This window comes from Esox lucius, chromosome 20 (genome assembly GCF_011004845.1).
Source record: "Esox lucius isolate fEsoLuc1 chromosome 20, fEsoLuc1.pri, whole genome shotgun sequence".
Lineage (NCBI taxonomy): Eukaryota > Metazoa > Chordata > Actinopteri > Esociformes > Esocidae > Esox > Esox lucius.
Window position 1 is genome coordinate 10,750,859 of NC_047588.1, and position 11,343 is coordinate 10,762,201.

Sequence of the window (11,343 nt, forward strand, 5' to 3'; positions counted from 1 at the left end):
AAGGCTTAAGTCGGGTCTCAGGCCTTTCCCACGTTATCCAAAAGACCTCATGTGTTGTCAGCATGTGATTGAGTTCAGATGTAAGTTAATGACTCTACCAGTTGCATGCTTCCTCTGTTATCCAACATGTGTATTGGCTTTTATGGACTTTTAACCTGAAACATTATGAGATCAATATTTTGAAATAGGGCTAAAGTGCCCCATACCCTTATTGGAGTCAGACCTACGTACTTCCTCAATCTTGCTTTGCCACATTGAAGTGTCGTCTTCAAACTGAATTATTAGTGCAATAATCTTTATTGGAGCACGAAAGGTATCAACATGTTAGCACAAAACACTGGAAAAGGCTATGAAATTGAACAGACAGACAATAACAGTATGGACAGATTACATTCTTACAGAAACACATCATAAAAAGATGGAGATTCTTGCTGCGATGAGGCTTTGCACGGGAAGTAGTTACCATTCTCATTTTCAAATAAATTAAATGAATTTCCCTTATTCTTAATTCCAGTGGAAAACACAAGACATGTCCTACATATATCAATATAGTGCATAATGGTTTTACAGCCAACAGGAAAACATCTGTGGGTCTAAACTTTACAGATTTATCACATAATCCACTTTCTCCCACTATCCCACTGTCTCTGAAATCTGAATCTGGGTTTTTAGCGGACAGATCTAATCCAGCCAGTTAACTAGTGTAGTTCCCTGGTAGGTCCTGTAACACTGACCAAATGCCAGGGTTGTATCTGGTTCAAATGTGCAATGGGACAACACTGTAAAGAACGTATACAGGAAGTTGTGATGTTGTGGCTCAGGTTAGCCCGGACGTCAGTCTCTTTGCGCCCAAAAATCAACTCCTTCATCAATACATTGCCAAGCAAAAACAAGTGTAATCCCTAATTTGAAATCAGACTGGCACCCATGCTACTGGTGTTGGTTTGGTGGGTATGACTTACACCTGAGCAAAGGAAATTCAAAAGCTGGTAGGTTACAAGTAGCCAATTCTAGGTTTGCGCTGGCTTGGCTTGCCTACTGCAGCTGTTCACGCGACAACATAAATTGATCTGGGATCTGGCTGGGCAGGGAGAAAGTTCTGCTTGATTTACCATTTGACCCAACTTGACCCCGTCCCTAGCTCCGCCCCACACATTTCAATTGGCTGGTCAGTCTTGCTGGCCAGCCATGCTCTTGGTCTTCAAATCTGCCAGCTTGCTGGTGACAAAGTTCCACTTGAAGGACGTGTTCTCGCTTCCTCCTCCCAGCGAGGCGTATTTGGAGAAGATGTTGTTGCTCCCTCCTCCTCCCCCATCTTGATTTTGTTCTCCCACCACATTCTCCCCCTGGTTACTCTCTGCTTCCCCTACTCCCTCAACACCTCCCTCCCCAACCACTTCATGACCCTCCACTGTCGGACCGGTCTCATTAGCAGGGGTGGCAGAATTTTCCCCGCCTTGTCTCGTGGCGGCCATTTGCTTCCAGTTGTTTGCAAAGCTACCCCAGAATCCAGAGGGTCTGGTGGGCCTCTGTGGCTCCTCAGGCATGGCTGCTAGTGGACTGGAGAGACGGGACAGAGAAGGACAGTCATCGTCATTACGTTGGTCTCAGATTAAAGGAGCATTTAAGAGCATTTAACTACAAAACATCACACCAAACATGCAGAACATGCATATGCCCTGATTACTAACACTGATGTTAAACCACCTGTTATTAATCAAGGTATGCTGGCATCTGCAGCGGCTAATTGTTTATTTTTTCATGGATTACAGTTCTCAATTTCACGTTGAGGAACTATCTTACATAAAACTGTAAAATTGTGAATTTGTCCTTTAACCCATTAGGTAATTAGGCATGGCTAATATTTCTATTATCACAAGGAGGAGGAGTAACAGAGCTGTGTTGAACAGTAGTATGGCAACTGACTGGTCTGCGACAGGTGGGGTCTCAGTCTCATCCAATAGCTGGTGCTCGTCCTCTCTGTTGAACAGGGCAGACATTCGGTTCCAGCCCTTAGCCCCAGCACCTTGCATCTGAACACGCACACAAACACACACACAGAGGTCAAACATATCAGCATTTTTCTGTGCATGAAAGCGTACACGTGTATGTGACTGTCCATTGCCATTCATAGTTCAATGGTCATGTAGTTGGTAAGTCTCTCCATGCAGTGTGTGTGTGTGGCCTCACTCTCTTGGCCAGCTGGGACACTGCACTTGGCCCCTCTTCCTCCTGGACAGGACTCATGTCCATCTCTGCATCATTGACCTGGGAACACGAGCAAAACGATGCTCCATCAGACAACGACATAGTCATTCCAGTGGGATGTCAGTCTGTGATCAACCAGCTGTGTACTTTAGATACAGCTATGTTGGTTATGAAAGAGGATGGCAACTCAATGCTTAGCAAGAAACTTGGTTTTACTAGTAGTGGGCTGCCATCTAGTGGCTCAATGTAGACACTACAAGCAGACAGAAGACGACAGGACTGTGTTTTTGACGGTGTTGGGTAGAGCTGTAGCACTCACTGCTTCAGTGCAGGTCATTATTTATAGAAAGAGGTATGTGAATTATAATAAACTGATTTTTTTGGATCTACTATATAATCAAGGCAAAGGGCGGCTACTTAAGAATGCACAATATGTAATGTTTTCTGATTGGTGTAACACTTTTTTTTTGGTTGATGCATTTTTCCAAATGTATTATTTCAGATGTCTTCACTATTATTCTACAATGTGGAAAATAGTAAAAATTAAGGAATACCCTTGAATGAGTACGAGTGTCCAAACTTTTGATTGGTAGTGCATGTAGGTTAAATTCTCATTGGGCTTGTTCATTCAGAAACGGATAAAGCCTAGTTATGGACTAAAACAAAATCACAGATTTGGCCTAATCCTGGACTAAAAAAGTCAAGCTCAATGGCCAAATTAATTATTCATCCTGATTTCCAGCGGTAGTCTCAATCTGTGTTTGCGGAACTGGTCTATGGAGTCTCCTTCACACAGGCCCTCGTCATACTGAAAAGGATAAAGTGTGGGAGGTAGTGCTGATATAGTATCAGGTCATTCGCCTTTTATTCAACATGACCTTCTCATTCCAAACTGATCCTAGATCTGACCCCCTTCTCTGAGACTGAATTGGGCCCCAGACTACCTACCTGTGTCTGTCTCATCCGTGTCACACTGGAATGCCATCTGATCCGTGAACGCAGCTCTAGTTCGGGATCAGATTTCCAGACGCTCCAAACAACTGGGTCACATATCTATGTCTGTGTACATGTGCTAATCCTGGACACATCAGGGGTGTCATGAAACAAGGAAAAATTCAAGTAACTTGGTAATGGAAAGCCCCTTGGATTCTATCACTGATTATGTCCGATAGCACAGTTTTGATGTAGCTAAGATGGTTTACAGTAGGAGAGTGGTTTGAAAGATCTTATGAATAAACATGTAGCATACACTACAGTCATTTGCATGTTATAGCCAAAACTGTTACAAAGCACCCAAAAATCTTCTGCGAAAACTAGACAAAATAAATATTTGTGAGGTGAAAAAATCACCCTATTTTCTTTTTCCACCATGTTTTGTCTTGTTACAAATACAATTAGTTTTCCTATAGTGAGTCATCAATTGTTATTAATTATAATACAATATGCAAATATGTTTGAAGCATATTAGAAAACACTCTAGAATAATCCACACCGCCTCATATTGCATCAGAGTACCATTTGTAAATGTGTCTCTGCACTCATCTTTTTTACATTTCACTGTGCTGTAAGTAAACCTACAGATCTGTCATCGTGAATCCCCATGACAGTCTTCTGGATGATGGATTGTGTGTATGAAACATTTTACAAAGGGTGGGGGGACTTTATCCTACATCAGCACTTGATAGCATAGCAAAATATAGAACTAACATTAGCGCACAAACCAAGAAAAAGACCAAGAAGCAGAGAAATGCTCTAGATGAAAGACAGCCTTTCTGGTCTGTACCTGTCCTGCAGAGTCCTCCTCTAGATCCGGATTCAGGGTCTTCAGCACTTTGCTCTTGTACACTTTCCACACAGGGTTCATGCTTGTTCACCCCAGATTACTAGCACTGTGAAAACGAACCTCTTTGAGGCCTAATAGCTCCTTCAAGATGGCCGCCCTCTACCGATTCACCTCTTTCCAGGTGTTCTCAGTTTGTCCAATGGCTTTCTCCCATGCATACACTTGCAGATCTCAGATGATGGAACGGTCACTTTACTGTAGGCCTGCCTAGAGGGTTGTAGGCCTCTGCCCTTTCATGTTGTGTCACTTCTAGATTGTCAGTGTCTCAAGTCAGGAACGCAGGCTGCTGATACCATCCCGATGTAGCTTGTGATCGGCGAGAAAAAAGAAGTCGCCCGTGTGAGTACACAAACACACACACACAGACACCACCCCATACACACCCACAGTCATGGTTCAGGATTCAGACTGCATCAGTTACCTGGAAACAGGTATGGATTACCTCATATATTTTTCAGAAGGGCTCTTTTCCAAAAGCAGTGGGCCATTGTCGGCTGGCACCACTAGGCTGGTAACCCTAACCCAGGTTTAATGACTCCACCCCAGTGCCATGTCTGGATGCCCATTACCTCTTAAGGCAGGCCCAAAGCACAATGTAATGGTACAGTATAAATAGGGGTTAATATTTCTCCTAGTTAATGGTTGTTTGTGTCACCAATTGCTGTTTGGTGGGATATGAGCAAGATCTGCTCATAATCAAATGTGGGACAATTGTGCCAGATACATCTGGAAAGACTTATTTCTACTTCAAAGACACCAAATACCATTAAATCATGTACGCTGATACACTTGGCGTTTGCTTTTGTTGATAGTGGATTGTCAAGAGAGTAGAGACTGAAATACTTTTGAACACTTTTGAAACACTTTTGACATGCATTTATTTTTCTACCATTTTATTTGTATGATATTTTATTAGCTTCTTAAGCTCAGGGCAACTCTGTCAACGATTAAAAGCCATTTTCTCAGTAAGTTTCCCTGATGGAATAAAAGTTAAATACAGCTTGGTTATTTAATCATCTTCATGTACATTTGATGCTTTTCTTTTTAAACTACAATTTCTAATTCCTACTTGTGCACTTCCTTGGCTTTTTCCCATTGGTGTCTGCATGCAATTAAACCTGCAACCAACCAGATTTGACTATTCTTCCATATAGTTTCCTGTTTTCCGGTGGCTGGTCTCATGAAAACCTAAGGAGGGCTGACCCAAGTAAAACGGAGACAGACATCATAATAAGGCATTGACTCAAAACAACCAGCTATTTAAATAAGTATATTTCTTCCAGGTGTCTCTGAACAGTCTTTTAAATTAAAATGATCTTTTATCAGACTTTTACAAGTCATCAACAATATTTGTAATATATATTATGAATATATTCATAGTAAAAATGTTATCATTTCTAAATGGAAGGCATTCATTTATCAGTTTAATATTGGCATCCTGATTATAATCTTGATTTTATTACTTGTTGGTGTATTCTATGCATGTAGCTCTAATGTTGCTGGTTTGATTACAATATAGGGTTCAGCTTAATGAGGGGATTGTATAACTATAAGACAATCATCAATAATATATGGGCTTGTATGGAAAAGGAATCCACACACAAACACACACACACACGCACACACACACACACACACAAACACACACACACACACATGCACGTTATAGGCTTGACTGCTGATGGATGTTCTATTTGAACAGTATTATGAACCCCCTGGATCGGATTTTCACATGAGATGGAAATATCCACATCTTTAACTAGATCATATTCATGAATGTTTCTATCTTCTAACCTACACCATGGGCTACAGAGCAAGAATGTTGGTTACTCTGATAGTAAACTTACTCATCATGCCTCTGTCTGTCTGTATAGTACAGTCTCGATCTGTGAGTAGTCAAGCTAACTAGATGGTGGTCTTCAGTCAGTTTTCATTTTCCTTCCTAATTGATTAAGCTTCGGGGCTCATTAGGGCTGATCCAAGAACTGTACCTAGTGGAAAATTCACCTGAGAAGTCTGCATTAAGGATCTTTCTGCATTATTCAATAGGAGGATTACTGGTAGAGAGAAATAGGTGAATCTAGAGTCTTATTTAATCTAAAAAGTTTTCATTATGCTTAGAATGCACTGATAAAATTGCACATTATATTGTGGCAACTTTGAGAAAAAAAAGCATTTTGAAATTTGAGACAGCCTATCCATATTCATGAGTTGCACAGTAACTCCTCAATCTTCACTGACTGAGAGATCTAGAGAAAGAAGGCTGGTCCACCAGCAGATGATTGAGCAATCACATTCATGTTGTGGTGCTGCATTAATCATCACAAATCCCTTGTTGAATGAAGCCAGGATGTACGTAGAGAAATGGAGGATGTTTGTCTGGAGTGTGTGCTGTCACAACACAAAAACAATAAGATCTTACAAAGAACAAGATGCGTGTCTCAGATGTCTGAACATGTTTAGAGCGCTGTGCTTATTGCCAGCAACCTGCTGATCCCCATGCATTCTCCCATGCATTCCCCTGTCTCAGTCCTAAGATCTTACGTTGCTATATTATTGTGCTGGGGGAGTAGGGTCAGTTCTCCTTCCCAACTAAGTTCTCCTTCTCCATTGTAAATCGTTGTTGATATGAGGAACGCATTTTCTGAATTTTCCAGGTCTCCTCCCATTTTAAACTTTAGGAGGACATGAGGTCCTGGTCCACACCTGCAGAGTACCTGGTTTGGGGGGCCCATTGCTGTCCCTGTCCAAAGTTTTCCTGGTTGTGTTGCAGATCAAGACGATACCTGACAATTTCAGCTGTCATTGTGCTGACACCTCCCCTGTGTTGTCCCTGTCCTTGTCCATCTGGTCTTGCTTCTGACCTGGTCTAAATTTAAATTGACTCTAGATTTAGCCAACATGCTTTTATTAATTATTCCAATTGGACTCTTAATATTTCACTCAGCACAGCCAGAAGAGGACTGGTCACCCCTCTGAGCCTGGGTCCTCTTTAGGTTTCCTCCTAAATTTCGGCCTTCTTAGGGAGTGTTTCCTAGCCACTGAAATTCAACACTACTGTTGTTTGCTCCTTGGGGTTTAAGGCCGGGTGTTTTTGTGAAAGCACTTTGTGACAACTATTGTTGTAAAAAGGGCTTTATAAATAAATGTGATTGATTGATTCATTAATATTATTGTGATGTAAGCAATGGGTGTTAATAGGATTCTACTGAAGTTTCCAAACTCCCTAAAAGTATATCTGATTGAATACAGGTTGTTGACCTAAACACTAAGATGTATGCACCAATCAAAAGAGAGGAGCTCTGAATGCCTGCCACTCTGCTCTGTGGATAATGAAGCCTATTGTTAGGGCAGAGACACAACCATCTCGTCATTATACCGAGTTTATTTGATTTTAGCACACTTAGTTATTATAAACTTAGGCTGTCATTAAGTCCAGGGCACGATATGGGGCATCCAGAAAAAATAAGAGACCACTGCACCTTTATCTTTCCTTTCCAAAAAAGTTAAAAAGGAAAGTTTTGAGTGAAGAACAGAAGCATTCAATTTGCAGTGGTCTCTTAATTTGAACCCTTCTCTTCCTCACTCATAACCTTCTTTTTCAACTTTTTTGGACAGGAAAGAAAAATATTTATTAATTTTTTCCGGAGATGTATATGATTGCTACACTAGCTGGCTGTCTGTTATCCAATTAGTGACTTGAGGCATTGATAAAATTATCTATGCTAGTGAAATCTGTCAAATGTTACTCTTTTAAAAGTTATCTATTCCTCCATAAAATAAGCAAATGTTGTGTTAAATACATCTGAATGTGTGTAACTAAAGTCTCTAGGAAGCTTGTTGGCCAGTAGCTACCATTAACTTTCTAACCTTAGCTCTTCACAGTAACTTGCGTTTGCTTTCTAACAATAACTAGAACAGCAAGCTAATGTTTATTATGAAACACAACAGCTTTGTAGATTATACATTTGCACATTACATTCTATTATGCTTCACATTGGGCAAGCTGTTAGTTACAGTGTATATAAAAAGTCTACACACCCCTGTTAAAATGCTAGGTTTTTGTGATGTAAAAGAATGAGACAAAGATAAATCATGTCAGAACTTTTTTTCACTTTTAATGTGACCCATAAGGTGAACAATTAAATAGAAAAACAAACTGAAACATTTAAAATAAAAACCTTACAATAACCCGGTTGCATAAGTGTGCACACCCTCTTATAACTGGGGATGTGGCTGTGTTCAGAATTAACCAATCACATTAAAAATTATGTTAAATAGAAGTCATTACACACCTGCCATCATTTAAAGTGATTCTGATTAATCACAAATAAAGTTCAGCTGTTCTATTAGGATTTTCCTGACATTTTCTTAGTTGCATCTCAGAGCTTACAAAGCATCAGAGGGATCTCATTGTTGAAAGACATCAGCCAGAAGAAGAGTACAAAATAATTTCCAAACATTCGATATACCATGGAACACAGTGAAGACAGTCATCATCAAGTGGAGAAAATATGGCACAACAGAGACATTATCTAGAACTAGATGTCCCTCCAAAATGGATGAAAAGACAAGAAGTACTGGCTGTGTGCTGCATGTGACAACAATCTCCAATATTCTTCATATGAATGGGCTATGGGGTAGGGTGGAAAGACAGAAGCCTTTTCTTACAAAGAAAAACATCCAAGCCCAGCTATACCGGGCAACATTTTGAACATACCTTCTTTCTTTATTGTTGAATGGAATTGCCACTTCCAAAGACACTTGCATTGCTGCCCCTTTCAGTAGAGTAAATCAATTAGTTTTAAAAGATTTATCTGAAGGGTAAATACTGCTACTTTTCTTATCTGTCAGCTGGGAGGGCCACATATACCTGGATTATATTCTGTGTCATTTTTGATTGCTAGTAAATATTTATTTATATTCCATTCCGTGCATAATGGCAGTAAATAAGATAGTTGTTCAATTTAACTACATATTTTGTTGAGTGCCCAAAAGTTTTTTGTCATTATAATGTTTTCAAAATAGGCTAATGGTATTCTGAATAGATTTAAATAGTGAGGAATTTTAATCACCATTTCTTTACGTTGTTCCACAATTCATTTGTACCACTGGGGATTTTCTATGTTTGGTCTGTTGTTCATCTTAGGCTTATCCCATCTCAACATTTTGTTAATTGTTTAAATATTTCTAGGAGAAGGTAACTTTTATCAATATCTTCATCTTTAGCAAACACAATTTTATATATTGAATTGAGGCAGATATGTTGATGTCACCCTGTCCCGACACGCTGATCAAAACTTTGAGTCAAGGTAAGCCTAAAAGGAAAAACAGACCTTATTTGAAGTGGATTTAAAAAGAACCTATGGAAGAGATGAATGGTGGAATAGAGACACGCTCATGTTTTGCCATTATGTTTTATAGGGATCATGACTCTGACTATTGTAGTCAGTTGATCCTTTCTGGTCTGACACATGACAGTTATTTCTCTAGCCATCTATTTGTACATTGCTTTCTATGGCCACTAGAGGACTCAGTGAATCTACTCTCTGAGCCACAACAAGTTCACAGTTCAGTTATCAATAAGGAGCATTGCTTGCCTCCCCATAGGTAAATAATGTCTTGCCCAATATTTGACTACATAATAATTATTGTAGATCAACTGATTTCTGGGGCTTGGAACAGTAAATATTATATATGTGTGTATGTGAGTACATATGTGTGTTTGTGTGTGCATGGGCTTTTTTTACTTACCTTCTGGGGACTTCTGGGGTCTAAAAGTCTGTAGATAAGTGAAATAAGAAAAAGTGACCATGTCGGGATGTTCCTTTAGGAAAAACATCTTTACATTTTCAGATTTTCTGGCTAATGGGTTAGGTTTAGGGCAATGGTTAGGCATTAGGGCTAGGTTATGTTTAGGCATTTTGGGTTAGGGTTAAGCATTATGGCTAGGTTATGTTTAGGCATTTTGGGTTAGGGTTAGGCATTAGGGCTAGGTTATGTTTAGGCATTTTGGGTTAGGGTTAGGCAACAAGTTATGTTTAGTATTAATGGTTAGGTAACTGTGGTTAAGGTTAGGGTTAGTTTATGTTTAGGGATAGGTTAAGGTTAAGGTTGAGGTAAGGGTTAGGTTAAAGTGGGTTTGAGTGGGTTTCTTAACTGTCCCCAGACTAGAGCCACTGTGTTACAAGAGGTGGCAAATCATTTTAACAGCACCTTTCTTTCTAAAGCTTTTATATAATTCAATCATCAAATAATATGAATATAGTCACCCTGCCTGCATTACCACAACCCACCACCAGGTTGTCCATGTACATTACAACACCACGACCGATCATGTCCCTGAAGGTCGCGTTAACAAAGGCTTGGAAGACCGATGGAATATTCCTAAGAGCATATTGCATGACCAGGTACTCGTAGTGGCCAGTCATTGTGCTAAACGCTGTCTTATGCTCATCTCCCTCTCGGATACGTGAGGGATAGGTGTAGCGGACGATGATTTTGATGAGGGCACGGTAATCTATGCACGGGCGCAGACCACCGTCCTTCTTCTTCACGATAAAGAAACTTGAGGAGGCAGGTGAAACGGAGGGGAGTATGTACATACACATGACCCCTGGGAAGCACGGAACCCGGTAGGAGGTCTATGGCACAATCACAGAAGGAGCATTGCTCCCGACGCCTCCCGGGTCCTCTCTCGGTCTCCCGGACCCCCGTACCGCCCACTTCCATGGGCACGGCACCGGCCAGCGGGGGAGGCGGAACGAGCGCGGCACTCCTGCTGTATTCACTCGCCTGCAGGAAGCTGTCTGGGCGGATGGCCATGTCCACCAGCTGGTCAAAACCAAACGTGGTGTCACGGCACGCCAGCTCCTGCCAGACATCCTCCTGCAGGCTGCACAGAAAGGGGTCTATCAGCGCACGTTTGTTCCATCCCGACCCCGCGGCCAGTGTGCGGAACTCTAGGGCGAATTCCCACGCCGTCCGGGTGCCTTGTCGGAGGTGGAACAGGTGTTCACCAGCGTCCCTGCCCTCCGGTGGACGAGAACAGGCGGGTGAACGCCTCATAGTCCTCAATGAGGGCGCCGTTGCCATGCCAAACGGAATTGGCCCATTCCAGGGCCCGGCCAGAGTAACAGTCATGATAGACTCTAAGTTTCCCCTGTGGTCAAACAACAGAATGCCAATTGTGACAGCGTATGCTGGCTTTCCCTATTCCTTCAAATGTGGGATATCAGTTACCGTTGCTGCCAACCATAAGCTCTGGCCAGAGACACAGAGGAACCCTGTGA

At 41.3% G+C, this 11,343-nt stretch overlaps 1 protein-coding gene across 1 annotated transcript; it reads right to left on the reverse strand.

Annotated features, from left to right (window-relative positions):
- Positions 1 to 1,169: 1,169 nt before the first annotated feature.
- LOC114829759 (uncharacterized protein C1orf232) lies at positions 1,170 to 4,072 on the reverse strand. Its single transcript, XM_029115735.2, has 4 exons — positions 3,992 to 4,072; positions 2,191 to 2,268; positions 1,927 to 2,033; positions 1,170 to 1,560 (listed from the first exon to the last, which is right to left on the reverse strand). Exons 1-4 carry the CDS (start codon positions 4,070 to 4,072, stop codon positions 1,170 to 1,172), a joined length of 657 nt encoding a protein of 218 aa, XP_028971568.1.
- Positions 4,073 to 11,343: the final 7,271 nt, after the last annotated feature.

Coding starts and splice junctions, on each gene's coding strand:
- LOC114829759 (XM_029115735.2), bottom strand. CDS start 4,072: ATGAACCCTGTGTGGAAAGTGTACAAGAGCAAAGTGCTGAAGACCCTG. Junction 2,269..3,991: donor AGGAGGACTCTGCAGGACAG/GTACAGACCAGA, acceptor TCGTGTTCCCAG/GTCAATGATGCAGAGATGGA. Junction 2,034..2,190: donor TGTCCCAGCTGGCCAAGAGA/GTGAGGCCACAC, acceptor GTGCGTGTTCAG/ATGCAAGGTGCTGGGGCTAA.